Source organism: Trichoderma harzianum (assembly GCF_003025095.1).
Source record: "Trichoderma harzianum CBS 226.95 unplaced genomic scaffold M431scaffold_2, whole genome shotgun sequence".
NCBI lineage: Eukaryota > Fungi > Ascomycota > Sordariomycetes > Hypocreales > Hypocreaceae > Trichoderma > Trichoderma harzianum.
In genome coordinates, this window is record NW_020209250.1 from 1,312,771 (window position 1) to 1,327,728 (window position 14,958).

At 52.7% G+C, this 14,958-nt stretch overlaps 8 protein-coding genes across 8 annotated transcripts; 4 read left to right on the forward strand and 4 right to left on the reverse strand.

Annotated features, from left to right (window-relative positions):
• The first annotated feature begins 158 nt into the window (after positions 1–158).
• M431DRAFT_503880 (hypothetical protein) lies at positions 159–3,087 on the forward strand. The gene is made up of 4 exons (XM_024918372.1): positions 159–702; positions 1,988–2,259; positions 2,313–2,428; positions 2,492–3,087. Exons 1-4 carry the CDS (start codon positions 304–306, stop codon positions 2,662–2,664), a joined length of 960 nt encoding a protein of 319 aa, XP_024778595.1. The 5' UTR covers positions 159–303; the 3' UTR covers positions 2,665–3,087.
• M431DRAFT_133758 (hypothetical protein) lies at positions 3,066–3,965 on the reverse strand. Its single transcript, XM_024912507.1, has 2 exons — positions 3,785–3,965; positions 3,066–3,696 (listed from the first exon to the last, which is right to left on the reverse strand). Exon 2 carries the CDS (start codon positions 3,632–3,634, stop codon positions 3,371–3,373), a length of 264 nt encoding a protein of 87 aa, XP_024778596.1. The 5' UTR covers positions 3,635–3,696; positions 3,785–3,965; the 3' UTR covers positions 3,066–3,370.
• Positions 3,966–4,237: 272 nt separating this feature from the next.
• M431DRAFT_503883 (hypothetical protein) lies at positions 4,238–6,500 on the reverse strand. The gene is made up of 2 exons (XM_024918373.1): positions 6,033–6,500; positions 4,238–5,916 (listed from the first exon to the last, which is right to left on the reverse strand). Exons 1-2 carry the CDS (start codon positions 6,462–6,464, stop codon positions 4,387–4,389), a joined length of 1,962 nt encoding a protein of 653 aa, XP_024778597.1. The 5' UTR covers positions 6,465–6,500; the 3' UTR covers positions 4,238–4,386.
• Positions 6,501–6,604: 104 nt separating this feature from the next.
• M431DRAFT_503885 (hypothetical protein) lies at positions 6,605–7,134 on the reverse strand. Its single transcript, XM_024918374.1, has one exon. It carries the CDS (start codon positions 7,098–7,100, stop codon positions 6,939–6,941), a length of 162 nt encoding a protein of 53 aa, XP_024778598.1. The 5' UTR covers positions 7,101–7,134; the 3' UTR covers positions 6,605–6,938.
• A 590-nt stretch (positions 7,135–7,724) lies between these two features.
• On the forward strand, positions 7,725–8,135 carry M431DRAFT_490556 (hypothetical protein; the record flags this gene model as incomplete). Its single annotated transcript, XM_024916814.1, has 1 exon — positions 7,725–8,135. The coding sequence occupies one exon, from the start codon at positions 7,725–7,727 to the stop codon at positions 8,133–8,135; it is 411 nt and encodes a 136-aa protein (XP_024778599.1).
• A 1,169-nt stretch (positions 8,136–9,304) lies between these two features.
• On the forward strand, positions 9,305–11,518 carry M431DRAFT_503886 (hypothetical protein). Its single transcript, XM_024918375.1, has 2 exons — positions 9,305–9,814; positions 10,282–11,518. Exons 1-2 carry the CDS (start codon positions 9,374–9,376, stop codon positions 11,302–11,304), a joined length of 1,464 nt encoding a protein of 487 aa, XP_024778600.1. The 5' UTR covers positions 9,305–9,373; the 3' UTR covers positions 11,305–11,518.
• Positions 11,519–11,746: 228 nt separating this feature from the next.
• On the reverse strand, positions 11,747–12,250 carry M431DRAFT_490558 (hypothetical protein; the record flags this gene model as incomplete). Its single annotated transcript, XM_024916815.1, has 1 exon — positions 11,747–12,250. The coding sequence occupies one exon, from the start codon at positions 12,248–12,250 to the stop codon at positions 11,747–11,749; it is 504 nt and encodes a 167-aa protein (XP_024778601.1).
• A 1,484-nt stretch (positions 12,251–13,734) lies between these two features.
• M431DRAFT_290929 (hypothetical protein) lies at positions 13,735–14,884 on the forward strand. The gene is made up of 2 exons (XM_024914086.1): positions 13,735–14,111; positions 14,239–14,884. Exons 1-2 carry the CDS (start codon positions 14,108–14,110, stop codon positions 14,802–14,804), a joined length of 570 nt encoding a protein of 189 aa, XP_024778602.1. The 5' UTR covers positions 13,735–14,107; the 3' UTR covers positions 14,805–14,884.
• Positions 14,885–14,958: the final 74 nt, after the last annotated feature.

Genomic DNA, 14,958 nt, shown 5'->3' on the forward strand with positions numbered 1-14,958 from the left:
CTGCTGGGGTGCCGCAAGGACCGCCTAACAGGACATTTTTAGTGGCTACCGGCACAGCAGCCAGGGGCTCAATCGCCAAGGTACTCCTCCGTACTTTATTCACTTCCATCTCACTCACGTGTCTCCCTGTACGTACAATCCTTTTCTTCATCGCCATTCCCAACTCTATCATCACCAATTGCAGATATCTCGCTAGAAGATACCGCAGAAAGCCTTTTCCATCTCATTCCATCCGTCAGCCGCTATACTTTGACTCACAAAACTAAAAAGGGGGCCCATTCACGTTTTCATCATATTTTCATCATGGCTCCTGCGCGACAACAGCCGCCTCCGCCGTTTGGCAAGGACGAAAAAGTCCTCTGCTTCCACATGGACATGCTGTATGAGGCCAAGATCATGGACGTGCAGCCTGCGGAGAAGCCCAATGAAGGATATCGGTACAAGGTTCACTACAAAGGCTGGAAGAACACGTGGGATGACTGGGTTCTGGTGGACCGGATCCGGCCCTTTGACGACGAGCACAAGGAGCTGGCAGCCCAGCTTCACGCGCAGCTCAAGAACAGCATGCAGAAGACGTCCAAGGTGCCCAAGAAGATCGTCAAGAGCGGCGGCGAGTCGGCGCGTGGCAGCGAGGAGCGAGGGTCTGCCGTCACTCAGGGAGGCAGAGGGGGCAGGAGAGGCAAGGACTGGGAACTGGAGCAGGTAAGACTTGATTTGCCATCAGCAACCGATTTTCCCTTTTTCTCTTCATCTTTTTTGCTGTTCTATCTCGAATCTTTCAAAATTTCGCGGCGTTTTCTCTCTCGTCTCTCTTTGGCTCATGGTGTTTATGTACTCCACGAGCCGCGTCTCCTGAAGTATCTTCAACAACTCCCCGCCGGCAAGTGCCGGGCCGCGCAAGCTGCACGGAGGGAGTTTGATGAGAGGGAAAACCAGACTCTACAGGCCATGTTTAGCTTTCCTACGAGCAGTCTTTTCTCTCTGGTGGCTTCATACGCTCGAAAACTTATGAGCATAACAATGTTTATTTTGTTATACTTTGCTTCTCCGGCCGTTTTGCAGTATTGTATGACTCAAGTGAGAAACTCTTGATTGTTTGTGGCGTTTTCGTCGACCTATATCATTTTGCTCTCCCCCATGTTGTTGTTCCCTCGGCTCTTTCCCACAGCACCCCCTTCAATTACAACTGCAGATCTCATTGAGAGAAACAACACGCCTTCCACCATCAATAGGTTTACAAATCTCATTGAGTGAAGCAACATGCCCTTCACCAGCAATAAGTCAGACAAGATGCCAATGGAGAAAAACGAAACCCCCTTGCCGCGTTCCCGTTACGGGCGCATCCTCAGGCCAACCCTGAAAAGAAAATTGGCTTCATCATCGGCTGCCGAGAAGCCGTCCGAGCCAATCCCAAAGTGCAACCGGATCACCTTGACACGAAACGGCAACCGGATCACCTTGACACGGAACAGGAACTGGATCAGCTGGACATGGAACGGCAAGCCAATTTGTCCTACGAAGTCTGAACTTGAATCTTTTTTTAAACGTGTTTCCAAGCCTGTGCCTGAGCTGGAACCTGTTATTGAGCAATCTGGGCCAACACGAAAAGGAATCTAGATAATTCTCACGCGTAATGGCAAGCCTATCTGCCCTAGGAAGATGGTTCCGGAATCAATTCCCCAGGCCGAACCAGCGTCTGTGCCTATCAAGATTGAGGAAAACACCGGATATCCATATTTGATCCAAGTTGCCCAAACTGGAAATTAACATGTTTTCCTGATTATCACAAATTTGTCGGTTGCCAGAGCCAAGCGGCTTCTATGGTTTACCTCAACTTACTCTCTCTCTCTCTTTTTCTATCTCGGGATCTTTGCGTTTGGCTTACTTCGGTCACTTTCTATCTACCTCTGCTTTCACATTATAAGTTCCGAGATTTTGTTTCAAGAGATCTTTTTTCTTTCTCTGAGCACAGTCTAACAACCCTCAGGAGGACGCTTTCCACAGCAAACCAATGATCAACATTTCCGTGCCCGATCATATCCAGGCCATGCTTGTGGACGATTGGGAGAATATCACCAAAAACAACCAGCTTGTACCATTGCCTCATCCAAACCCAGTTACCAAGATTTTTGAGGACTATCTTGCTGTTGAGCGGCCACGCAGAGAAGAGGGCTCATCTAGTATGGACATCTTGGAGGAAGTTATCGCCGGATTTCGGGAATATTTCGAAAAGGCTCTCAGCAGAATACTTCTCTACAGGTAAGTGGATCGACTCCTGGTTTTGGTGGGATATCTACTAACATTGATCCAAGATTTGAGCGTCATCAGTACATGGATGTGCGGAAACTGTGGGATAATGCCGACGAGAATTCGCAGTACAAGAATGTCTGCGATGTTTATGGCGCAGAGCATCTTGCGCGTCTTATTGGTACGTATACGCCGAGACTGACACACTCTTCTTATCGCGGACTGGCTAACTTCTACCTTTTAGTTTCATTGCCCGAGCTCCTTGCGCAGACGAATATGGATCAACAGTCCGTATCACGCCTTAGAGAGGAAATCGGCAAGTTCACCACTTGGCTGGGCCGCAATTGTCAATCATATTTTGTCAACGAGTACGAGACTCCATCTCAAGAGTACATTGACAAGGCTCGAAGCTTCTAGATGTCTTTATCTTGTTGGCTGCCACAAAAGGAGAACACAACTGCCCACTTTCGTCTGTCGCCAGAGTTTTGTTTATCTTCTCTCGGCTATGTTTACCCGCTCCCCTCTTGTTTATTGTTTGTTTTTAATATCTAGTTGGAATCACGACAACACACTCACGCTGTAACCGGCAAAGTCGGCGACAGCAACTTGTTGGGTCGATGATGGTTTTTACTTGCGCCTTGATACCGCATTTTCCGTGGGATTCTCGTCTTATTGAAGGATTCGTTTGGTCACGGCACTGGATAGGATTAGCAAGGTGTTAATGCGATGAAACTGGTGCTTTCTTTTGGTTTTTCGATGACGCAGTTTTTAGTTAGAGTTGGGGGGGAGACGGGGAGTTAGTTTAGTTTCAAGATAATGGGAAAATGCTTTGTTTTGTATATGGCTCTTTTAACCACCTTGGTGATTCCACATGACTTGTTTGTGCCCGCCCCATTTCGAAGCCGGGCATATCCGTCTTTTTTGTTTCTTTCGTACATTGTTGCCGTTGATATCGTACAAGCTCGTCTTGTCCATCCCGCTATAATTCCTCCTCAACCATACACTCTCTTATATACAAACATCCACTCCCACAAACCATCAACCCCTCGCTTTGCATATATTTCCCCCTTTTTGCGCTCATAATCATCAACATCTTATCCCCTAAACCACAAATCAAATCTCTTCACATCCGCTGCACCGCCCTCTCAACGTAAAACCCTTTATCCGGCGTCCTCTCCGCCTTGACCTCCCGCTTGGTCAGCCTCCGCTCCACCTCCTGCACGCGCACCAGCTCCTTGACCTTCATGATCATACCCGCGAACTGCGGCTCCGCGGGGTGGAAGACGGTCTGCATGCGCCGCCGCAGGCCGAGCGCCTGGAGCACGCCCCGGGTGCGCTCGGGAAGACCAATGGCCGAGCGGTGGAGGGTGATGCGGAAAAAGGTCATTTTTTTTCTTATTTCTGGTTTTAATGGAATTGCTCTGTGTCGTTGATTCGAAAACGTCTCGGCTGACACATTCGTTAGTTGAGTTACATCCAGTGAAGTTGAAGAGAGATTGGGGGGGAGAAAGAAAAAAAGATGCAAGTCCATTCGTACCAAGGCAAAAAAAGCGATTCGACCCCGCTGGCTATGGAGAACCAGAACAAAAATTGGATTCCGCACACTACAAGTGCTCCCCGTTCTTATCGTCTCGTTCCCTCGGGGGAGAGGATTGGGGATTGTGAAGAAAGGCTGGGTTTGGGGAATTGAAGCTGTTTCGATTGCATTGAGCCTGGAGCTAAAGTGCCTGCGGTTGCGCGATAAGATATCATGCAACTGCATTTCGAGGCAGCCTTGCGGGTCACGTGATGAGGTGCAAGAGGACAATGAGAATGAACTGCGTAAAGTTCTATCTACCACTTACAAGAGATTTACTGACAAACAATTAATTTGTTAGACACAAAATAGCTGATTTCCAATTCAGCAAAAGGGTCACAGGAAATGAAATGCATGTGAATTAATTTTTTGGTCTCTATTGTCATCAATAAAAAATGATTTAATACTTCATAACGTTCCCACCGCAGCGACTACGGGCTATGTGTGCTGCTAACTTTAGGTCTTGACAAACCACTTTCCCTTCCCAAAATTCCTTCATCAAATTCCCACAACTGTTGTATAATATATTCTGATTGCTCCTTTTGTTTCCTCTCGGCTTCTGCTTACATCTGGACCTCCACTCTGCCCTGGCCACTGGGCTGGCCCTCGTTGAGGTTGGGCAGCAGGTAGGTGATGTCATCCCAAGGGTGACGGTACAGACCGGTGCGCAGTCTCTTCTGGTCGAGGAAGTGGGCAATGAGACCAATGCTTCGGCCCAGGACGAACAGACCGTTGAGAACACCCATGGAAAGGTAGTCCTCGGCCTCTTCGGCGGAGAAGGCGCCGCAGTTACGCATCAGGTCGACGAAGCACACGGCAATGCAGCCGTCAACGTTGAGGATCAGGCTGTCCTTCTTGGAGGTTGTGACGGTCTCGACGGCCAGAGCGTAGTCGAGCAGCTTGTGGCTGGGGAACTTGGCCTTGACGTACTCCTTGACAAGCTCAACACGCAAGTCGGGGTTGTTTCGCGACTTGATACGGTGACCAATACCGGGGATGAGCTTGTTCTGCTTGCGCATGCTGTCGACGAAGTCACGGGGGCTGAGGTTCTTGTCGAAAGCCTTGGTGAACTCCTCAGCGGCGCCGTCAAGGGCACCACCGAAGCGGGAACCAATGGTCAGCAGACCAGAGACAAGGGCGCTGATCAAGTCCTTGCCGGCACGGGTGGTGATGATGGTGTTCATGGCACCAGAGACAGCGGGACCGTGGTCGGCAGTAAGCATGAGAACCATCTCCAAAAACTTGGAGGCGTAGTCGGGCAGCCTGCGGCGGAACCACAGCAGAGACATGACACCACCGACGCCAATCTCCTCCTTGAAAACATCGGAGATGGGCATGCCGGCGTAAAGCAGCTCCTGGCCACGGTCGTCAGAAATGGTGGAAATGAAGGCAGCGGGCTTTCGGATAAGGCCGAGCTCCTGGGCCCAAGAGTAGTCGATGGGGATCTTGGGGACAACGGGCTCGGCGCGGGGGACAATGGTGCCCTCCTTGACGAGCTTGTCGTAGACCTCCTTGAGAACGGCGGGCATGTCCTCGAAAGTCTTGGGGACGTGGAAGCCGGCGTCGCGCATAGACTGGTTCTTGACAGTGGCAGTCTCGAGCTGTGAGTTGGCAAAAGAACCAGCGTGGCCGAACTGAACCTCGGTCTTGAACATGCTGGCGCAGGTACCAATGGCCCAGGCGACAATGGGCTTGGTAATGATGCCCTGCTTGACGGCATCAATCACCTTGTACTCCTCGACACCACCGACCTCACCAAGCAGGACCAAGATCTTGCAGTCTGGGTCGGCCTGGTATCGCAGCAAGTGGTCGATGAAAGTGGTGCCAGGATATCTGTCACCACCAATGGCGACACCCTCGTAGACGCCGTCGGTGTTCTGGGAGATGATGTTGTTGAGCTCGTTGGACATACCACCGGACTTGGAGACGTAGCCAACGGAACCCTTGCGGTACAGCTTGGAGGCAACAATGTTGTCCATCATACCACCAGTGTTACCAATCTTGAAGCTGCCGGGCTTGATGCCACCGACAGTGGCGGGGCCAATGATGGTGACGCCCTTCTTCTTGGCAACGTGAGCAATCTCACGAGCTCGCTAAAATGACAGGTGGTCAGCAAATTGGGTTCCAATTGGGGTTATTTCTGCTGCTCTCAAGAAAATCTGTGAGGGGCAGAAGAAACCAAAGAATGGCGAAACAAAAACAAACTTACTCGCTCGGGAACACCCTCTGCAATGATGGCAATGGTCTTGATCTGAGGGCACTCCATCAATTCCATGGTGGAGCTGTAGACACTTCGAGAAGAGGCAAAGTTGACGACGACATCGACGTCGGGGTGCTTGGCAATGGCCTTGTCAACCTGCTGGTAGACGGGCAGCAGGGTCTCGCTGGTGCCCCAGTACATCTTGCTGACGAACTGGCCACCAAAGGTGTAGATGATGCCGGCGACAGAGGGAGTCTTTCGCTTGCAGATGAAGTCAAAATCCAGCATGCCCTGGACGGCGCGGGGCTGCAGGCCGTAGACGAAGCATCGCGTCTTCTCGGAGAAGAGAGCGTGCGCGGGGAGAGGGCTGAGGGGTCGGCTGGGAGCAGCAAAGCGCTGGATTCTGTCGTTGGCCGACAAGAGATCCTTGGAACCGGACATGGTGATGTGTATGCGAGCTCGTCAAAAAAAAAAGAGGTGAGGAGGGAAAAAGAGCAGAAATGGCGGGGTGAGCTGAGTCCTGCAGAAAAAACACCGGTCAACAGCTGTTGAATTAATAGAGGCTATACAGTGTTGGCCCACCAAGGCAAAGACCACAACACAAGTCGGAGATGAGGCAGATGGATTGCAGGAAGAAAGGAAGAGAGAGAGAGCCGGGCAATTGAAGGATTGAGACGGCAAAGAACAACTTCAATGGGGGAGAGCCAGATTTCAGGAGTGCAGTGACACCTGGGACCGCGAGAGGGCTGCTCTGCTTTAGCTGCTGGCGGGGCTAGAGCTCAGAGGGATGGGCTGCCAGGTATTGCGCCGTATCCGTACATGTACCAGGCACATGGACCCTGTCCACCATTTCCTCTAGCACCAACGCCCACCACTGCGCATCGTACCAGCACGTACGAGTACCCGGTACGAACGCTAGCCCGGTGGGTACCTGGGCGCCGAGTTGGTGGGGGAGGGCGGACTCGGCCAGCGAAGCTTGCACCGCCTAACGGAACCCAAAAGCGTCGATCGGGGCCAGCATGTGCGCGTGCATGCAGCCCTGTGCGAAAGTGTGGGCAGGGGAAGGGAATCACTCATTGCTGCTTGCTTACCTGTGCCGTAGCTCAATGATGACACCCAGTTGCGACAGTGCTGACGCAGGATGGGGAGATGCGATCAGATGCAAGAAATGGCGGCTCCTTTGTACGCCAGCAGCCTAACTCTAGTGCTCTGCTCAGTTCGTTCTGCCAGCGGGTAAGAGTGCTTCCGGCGTTTGGCTTTCCAAGCGTAAGGGGGAATCACCAAAGTCAATCCGCACGGCAACCAAGCCACCAAAACGAGTTGGGGAAAATCTTTTTTGGTTTTTTGGGGCGCAATGTCTAATTTTGCGAATTGTTGAATAGCAGCCTCTTGAGACACAATGATAACTCGTAGCATCCCGGTCGCGGTCTGGCCTTGCCGCTAACACCGGCTTGGACCCGGTGGTACCGGTACCTCATTCCAGTGTGCCCATCCAATGCCAATGCCAATGCGGTGTCGGAAGTTCCATCAAAAACTTCAAAACCGTTGGCGGCCGAGGAATCGAATGAAAGCCCCTTGCTTGCATCGACTGGTCCCAAGATTACGCCCCTTGGCTGCTTCGCATTCGCGTGTCATGCGTCAAGTCATCGTCATCCCAGCGTTGCAGCACGATACTGTAAATGGATCGTAATCGTGCCCGTGATGGGATCACAATCAATTCCTCGCAATCCAGGATTCCGCGCCCTGGCCCCCAATCGCAATCGCATTCCGTGTACGAGCGAGCGAGCGCCGTATCCAATCGAACCCAGTCCGAGGGATGCGCGTGTGCCGCTAGCTAGCATTGCATCGTCCGGCAGTCAACATGGAAGAGATATCGCTCTCGTGCTAGGTGTGGCCGTTTGCATTTTGGGCTCTCCCGTCCTCTCTGCAAATGGAGGGGCAATGCAATGGATGGCTCATGATGGTGGGGTTGCCGAGTCGCTGGTGGCTTACTGGCCTCGTCTGGGCCCCTGTCCGCCCAACCACGGCCCACCCCCCTCTGAACGGGTACGAATACGTGTGCTGTGCTTGTGCCTGAGCCACTCGTACGCTGTTTCGTCGCTGCACTTTTAGCGCAGGAGACCCTCAGCCTTGTCCCACTAAAGCGTGCAGCCGCTCAATAGCAGGCCAAAACGGCTCAACACTGGGCAGTCCTGGGCTTCAGTGCAGCAAAAGCGTCTCTTTGTTGGGCTCGTCCGCATCCCACGTTGGAGTTCGGAGTATCAAAGGCTTCGGAGTATCAAAGGCGGGGCAAAAATGCGAGACAAAGAGGGCGCTCCAGGGTAGCGAAAAGGGCAGCCAGAAACAATCGAGGTCAGCAATTGTCCTAGACTCGGCGTGAGACAAGCCCAGATAAGCCGTATTATCGTAGGTTCCAGAACAGCGCGCAATTCCTTCGGCGCCGCGCTCCGTCCGTCAGGGCCAGGAATTGCGATGCCGAGATCCTTGCAATGGCCGCTGCGATGTTCGGGGCGCATCCGCCGTGTTCGACAGATTCCCCGCTGCTAGAGCCAGGCAACACTCCCTTGCCCATTGCGAAGAGGTAAAAAAAAAATGATTGAGAGATTGACGATCCACTTGGGTTTGCTCAACAACTGGGGGGGAGGCTGCTCGAGGTACCGGTACTCGAACGATGGCGAGCTATTGGGAGATATCGCTGCCCCAATGCTTTTTTTGGCGTCCTGGTTGAATGGGCACCCGCCAAAGGCCGACTTTGGCACTGGGCTCTAGCACCGTCTGCACGCCCTTAGTGGCAAGTCCCCTGACCGCCCTCCCAAAGCGCACCCCCGAAATCTGTATGCTCACGGCAGCTCCATGACCCCTCAACCCCCCTCCTTCGAGCTGGCCAGCGTGGAGCTTCGGCCGGATTTCTGAAAGGCTGAAAGTCATCCTCTTCCTGCCATCCACCTCTTCGTCTTTAGGCTCGCTTTCCCTTTCCCTCTCCTTCGTCAGATATCCAGCATTTTGCCTCTTGACATTGCAATTGCAATTCCCAGTCGCTCCAGTTTCTTCTCAGCGGTAGGTGCAAATAGACGCCCCTCTTCAGAATAGCTTCTGGTCCCGCGCTCGTCGCATTGTGTCGTTGTCGCTGTTACTCTTCAATCCTGCAACGGCATTTTGAGCGGTTCGGTGCCCAAGCTTGCCTCTCGCGTTTGCGTTTGCGTTTGCGTGTGCTCTGGCGCAGCAATTGCCATCGTTTCTGCTTCATCGTCTCTCCCAACACCTCGCTGACGGTATAAAAAGGCCAGACGTTCCTTGACTCACGCCTTTTCCTCATCTCTCATCCTCGTCGTAGGCACAGCTCATCCACAATGTCCGCCAAAGCGATTTTCGAAGCCGATGGCAAGGCCATTCTCAACTACCACCTGACCCGTGCTCCCGTCATCAAGCCGAGTCCTCTCCCTGCGCCCACCACTCACAACCCTCCCTCCAGACTGGCCTCGCTGCATTTCCCCGAGGATGCTGCTGTTGAGGACGTTCTGAACCAGGCCGAGGTCACCTACCCTTGGCTGCTCCAGGATGGTGCCAAGTTTGTTGCAAAGCCCGATCAGCTCATCAAGCGACGAGGCAAGAGTGGCCTGCTGGCTCTCAACAAGACCTGGGCGGAGGCCAAGGCTTGGATTGCTGAGCGAGCTGGTAAGGAGCAAAAGGTTGAGCACACAGTCGGCGTTCTGCGTCAGTTCCTGGTCGAGCCCTTTGTTCCCCACCCCCAAGACACAGAGTACTACATCAACATCAACTCAGTCCGTGATGTGAGTAAATTTCCTCTCTCTTCTCATCTTGTCTGCGTGTTTTTTTTTTGGTTCTTCCCGAAACTTGGGCAAATGCTTCACCTGGCAAAACACCACATCGTGGTGGCTGGGAGTCAAGTGACTTTGTGTTTGTCACGGACAGAAAAAAGGTTGCGTGGATGAAAGTTCAACTGGAAAGTTGAAGGAAGTTGGGTGAGATATAAATTGCCTGAAGGAAAGGAGCGTTTTCTTTATAAAGCCGTGGCGCTTTCCGCCGGTGTGAAATTTGCGGTGCCGTAACGTGCCGAAACAAGAGGCCGGGCGGACGAACGGATGTCACAATAGGGAGGGTCCTGGGCTTGACTTAGCCCGGACCCCTGTCCGCACGATTACACACCATATCTAGGCTTCGTCTTATCTTAACTTGTTGTCTACTACTACGAGAGCCTCGCTAACTTTATATCTTTTTTTTTTTTTTCATTTTCTAGGGTGACTGGATTCTCTTCACTCACGAGGGTGGTGTCGATGTCGGTGATGTCGACGCCAAGGCTGAGAAGCTCCTAATCCCCGTCGATCTCTCAGAGTACCCTTCCAACGAGGAGATTGCCGCTACCCTCCTCAAGAAGGTTCCCGCTGGTCTTCACAATGTCCTGGTTGACTTCATCACTCGGCTGTATGCCGTCTATGTGGACTGCCAGTTCACCTACCTTGAGATCAACCCCTTGGTCGTGATCCCCAACGAGGACAAGACCTCTGCTGCTGTTCACTTCCTGGATCTTGCTGCCAAGCTCGACCAGACTGCCGACTTCGAGTGCGGTGTCAAGTGGGCTATTGCTCGATCCCCCGCCGCCCTTGGCCTCACCAACGTGGCCGGCGGCGACAAGGTCAGCATCGATGCTGGCCCCCCGATCGAGTTCCCCGCTCCCTTTGGCCGTGAGCTCTCCAAGGAGGAGGCTTTCATCGCCGAGCTGGATGCCAAGACTGGTGCTTCCCTGAAGCTCACCGTCCTGAACCCCGCTGGTCGCATCTGGACTCTGGTTGCCGGTGGTGGTGCTTCCGTCGTCTACGCCGATGCCATTGCCTCAGCTGGCTTCGCCGACGAGCTCGCCAACTACGGTGAATACTCCGGTGCTCCTACCGAGTCCCAGACCTACCACTACGCCCGAACTGTCCTGGACCTGATGCTGCGTGCTCCCATGTCCGAGCAGGGCAAGGTCCTCTTCATTGGTGGCGGTATTGCCAACTTCACCAACGTCGCCAGCACCTTCAAGGGTGTCATCCGCGCTCTCCGCGACTTCGCTCCCCAGCTGATCGAGCACAACGTGCAGATCTGGGTGCGCCGTGCTGGCCCCAACTACCAGGAGGGTCTGAAGAACATGCAGTCTGCCACACAGGAGCTTGGTCTCAACGCCAAGATCTTCGGCCCTGAGATGCACGTCTCGGGTATCGTGCCCTTGGCTCTCATCCCCGGCAAGTGGGAGGCCAGTGGTGTCGAGGAGTTCAAGGCTTAGATGGGATAGACTAAAACATGAGGGCCAAGGGGGGTCGGATTGCGGACAATGATATAGCTATCTATCAGCTCAAGTTATTATTGTTACGTTCTTGTATTTTGCAAACTAGACGGGAATGGTGGGGTAAAGCTTTAATTGTTTTTATTTTTAGCCTTGGGAAGACTTTCGCAGAAGAAGAAAAAAAAGAGGAAGAAAGCAAAGGCTGGGTAAAGGGAAAGTTGATGTCTGCAGCACCTAAGTAAGGAGACGAGACGACATTGAACGACACAAACATGATAATACAAACTCAATTTGACATGTCCACGCGATTTAGCCGATATAGTAGCTGTCAAATCTGTGCCATCCGTCCAGGTGACGTCAAGCCAAGAGGACTGCAGCAGACACTAATGTAGGTTATACGAGGATTTGATCCAAGTGACAGAAGTGCCACTCCAAGCACGCCCTAGATCGATAAGTGTGTAGGGCCTTGTAGTTGATGTCTCTGGGATAGGATGCCTGCCTCGATTGTGCCTAGCCCATCTGCGGAGCATTTCACAGTGGAGACGATATGTACAGGAGGGATTTGCAGTTTGAGGCGGAGAGGCATGAGTATGTGTGTGTGCGCGGTGACTTGCTTTGTCCTTCGGCTGTCTGCTTCCGTGTCTCGAAATGGGTAAAGGAGGCATGTCTTGCGTGCAAGACAGAGATCGATTCTCGCTGCTGTTCTGAGCCGCACATCCCACGTGGCGGGCTGGAGGCCCAAGTCGTTCACGCAAAGGGCCTGCCAACTTGAGTGGTTACTCCGTCCAGATAAGTGGCTCCGGACCTCGGTCCCTGAGATGGGATCATCACTCGCATCGATTTCCTCGTCCCCGGAGCTGTCGGCGGTGCGTAGGGACGGATCGTGACAGCGCAGCGAGAGGGGTTTAGGAAATAGGATAAAGCCGGAGAAGCAGAAATTGCCCATCTCAGCAGTCCTATCTTGTCTGAGAGGGAAGCTGAGAAGAGCAGCTGGACCAGCTACCCCTCTCTTTTTCTCTTCTCCTCATTCGCCTTCACCGCATCGTTTCCTTGGGGGTTATCTGGTAGGCCAGCCGCAAACTTGATACGCTCGATCCCTCTGGTGATGGTGATGTGATGTAAGCCAGCTCACTGGGATGCCGGCACCACCCCCCTTCAAGACGGATCGATCCATGCATTGATTAGAAATGCCTAGGCACTCACCTAGGCACTCAAACACTGTACTCGTATCTCGCTGCTTAGAGACGGCGAGAAAGGACCTGGAGACGGTGCTAGGCTTAGGGCTAGGCCGGGGAGGAAGAGCACACCGCAAAGGTGAAACCGGGGAGACAGGTCGTGCGTACGAGTACAAGGCCGTTATAGCACTGGCCTTAGTAGCTGCCTGGCTCTGCTGCGCTGTGGATTTCCATTTGCCATCAATTCAATCCCATACTGGCCGGGGGGGAAGAGTCATCGCCAGCTGTTCTGCTGTGCGCAACTTCTAGGCCCTCGTCTCGCCTGTCGTCCGTCGACCTCATGATGTGCCGGATTAAATGCAATGAGACTCTGCCGCCTTCCTTCGACGCATCTGATGATGCTTCTTGCCCAAGTCGTAGCTCAGCTGAGCGCGTGACGCGGCTTCCGATGTGATAAGTCAACGAAAATGCAGCGCGGATGCTCTTTCCAGCGTCGTCCAGTTCCACAGGGTAAAGTCATAGAGTCAGGGCAGGGTTGTTGTTGCCCACTCCCACTCGTTATCTTATCCAGCATCCAGCCCCTCCGGCCGCGTGCCTGCCATGTCCATGTCCCTGCCCTGTGCCGGATCCGGGGGTGTGGCAGTGGCAGTGGCAGTTGCTGCTTCTCCAACTCTGCTGAAGCCCATCGCGGCTCTTCCTTCCTGCTTCCTCCCTTCCTCCCTTCCCCTCTCTCCCATCTGCCATCTCCCGTTATCCCAGTCCCATTGGCGCTTTCCCTGAGGCTGCTCTGGAACCACCTAAACAGGGCTTCCTTCTTTCCTGGTTGCCTCTTCTGCCCACGATGGCGTCAGTCTCGGATCATAAGGTGCCTGCCTGCCTAGTGCCCGTATATAAGAAACCGCCGGGCCGTTCTAGCTTCTCGGCCTCTTCCCGTATCCGCCTCTGCGTCTCTCTCGCCGACTCATTTTTTTGTCCAGAGTCCCGCTTCTCGTCTTTGCTTTTTAACTTCTTTCTCTGGCTCCTGCCTTGACGTGCCCCATACTCCGTACAGCAAGCGCCAACCAAATCCGCACTTATACAAGCAAAGAGAGCGCCCACACCACCTTCCAGCCAGACCTTTAATAAACGACGCCCCGAAACGTGCAATATCCAGGCACAGGGGAGGGGAAATCTCTCGTTCCCGCACAACCTTTTTCTCTAATTTTTTTTTTCTCTCCCTCTTTTCTTTTCTTTTCCCGATTCACCCTTTTCCCATCACCTGTCCGCCTTTTATCCTTCTCAAGTCTTTTCCGGAACCAAAGAGTCACGATATCGATCTGCGTCGGACACAAACTCTAAACCCCACCCCCACCCTCTATCTGGGAGCCTGTCAAACGCACGTCATTATCTGCACTTAATAAGCCGCCACGCCTTTGTGTTACTTGAGCCCAGCCCAGTTGACTCCCCGTCAGAAGTCAAAAGGGAATATCCCGAGGGACGAGCGCATCCGGAAGTGCGCAAAAGCAGTGCAAATCAGTTGCAGCACCTCGATTATTTTTTTTCCCGCCTTGCTGAGCTGGCACGTGGGTACAGTAATCCACTGCCAGTGCATTCAAGGTGTGTGGATTCTCTCTGTTTCGTCTTGCTGCATGGGTATTTGGGATCATGTGCCCTCTTATTTGACTGTCTATTATCCTATCATGCAATTGCTTCTAGAAACTATCCACATATCTCTCTTGCGCTTTACCTTTTGTTATTAACCAAGTTCCCTATGGGGTAGGTGACAATCCGATCAGCGCAGGCAATTCAGAGCCCATTTCATCTTTTCACTCATCTGCATATCCTCGGTGTAAGAATAAAGTATGGCTCGCCTCGTCGAAGCGTCGACTCCCGTCGATTACTGTTGCTCCGGGTGCTGCAAGGCTGCTGATTTTGGCACCCACGACTACTGTCTCCCATGCGAGACCAACCCATCATGCACTACCAGCTTGGACAAGACTAAGGACATTGACCAGCCGCCGAAGGGGGATTCTCAGGATAAGGACCACAGGGGCCCCTATGGCTCGCATCAATGAAACGAGGAGACAGAAAGGGGGAGAGAAGAGCGAAAAGCAGAATCGCAAAAAAAAACAAAAACAGGACACAATAGCATATGGCCCTGATTCGGGGTCCTGGGGGCTGGCCCCCACGCGCGCTTGCCGCTACACTACTGCAGACAAACCATTGCTGGGAGTTTGGGGCTATGAGATATTTACGGTACTGCGAAATGCTTTAGAAGTTGTTAGAATATTCGGACCAGTTTGCTTGAGCGAGAAAGAGGCAAGAGATAATCATCATCATGGTTGAGCTAAATGGGATATCTAAAGGTCCAAAGCAGAATGAGAAAGAACATGTATATTTACATTAAAGCAACTTCATTAATTTCCTTGTGTATCCCCTCATCCCCCTTGAACAGTGCAGTACTAAAGTATCAACAACGGTCGCCTACATACAGTTCCCG

Coding starts and splice junctions, on each gene's coding strand:
- M431DRAFT_503880 (XM_024918372.1), top strand. CDS start 304: ATGGCTCCTGCGCGACAACAGCCGCCTCCGCCGTTTGGCAAGGACGAA. Junction 703..1,987: donor AGGACTGGGAACTGGAGCAG/GTAAGACTTGAT, acceptor AACAACCCTCAG/GAGGACGCTTTCCACAGCAA. Junction 2,260..2,312: donor AGCAGAATACTTCTCTACAG/GTAAGTGGATCG, acceptor CATTGATCCAAG/ATTTGAGCGTCATCAGTACA.
- M431DRAFT_133758 (XM_024912507.1), bottom strand. CDS start 3,634: ATGACCTTTTTCCGCATCACCCTCCACCGCTCGGCCATTGGTCTTCCC.
- M431DRAFT_503883 (XM_024918373.1), bottom strand. CDS start 6,464: ATGTCCGGTTCCAAGGATCTCTTGTCGGCCAACGACAGAATCCAGCGC. Junction 5,917..6,032: donor CAGAGGGTGTTCCCGAGCGA/GTAAGTTTGTTT, acceptor CTGTCATTTTAG/CGAGCTCGTGAGATTGCTCA.
- M431DRAFT_503885 (XM_024918374.1), bottom strand. CDS start 7,100: ATGAGTGATTCCCTTCCCCTGCCCACACTTTCGCACAGGGCTGCATGC.
- M431DRAFT_503886 (XM_024918375.1), top strand. CDS start 9,374: ATGTCCGCCAAAGCGATTTTCGAAGCCGATGGCAAGGCCATTCTCAAC. Junction 9,815..10,281: donor ACATCAACTCAGTCCGTGAT/GTGAGTAAATTT, acceptor TTCATTTTCTAG/GGTGACTGGATTCTCTTCAC.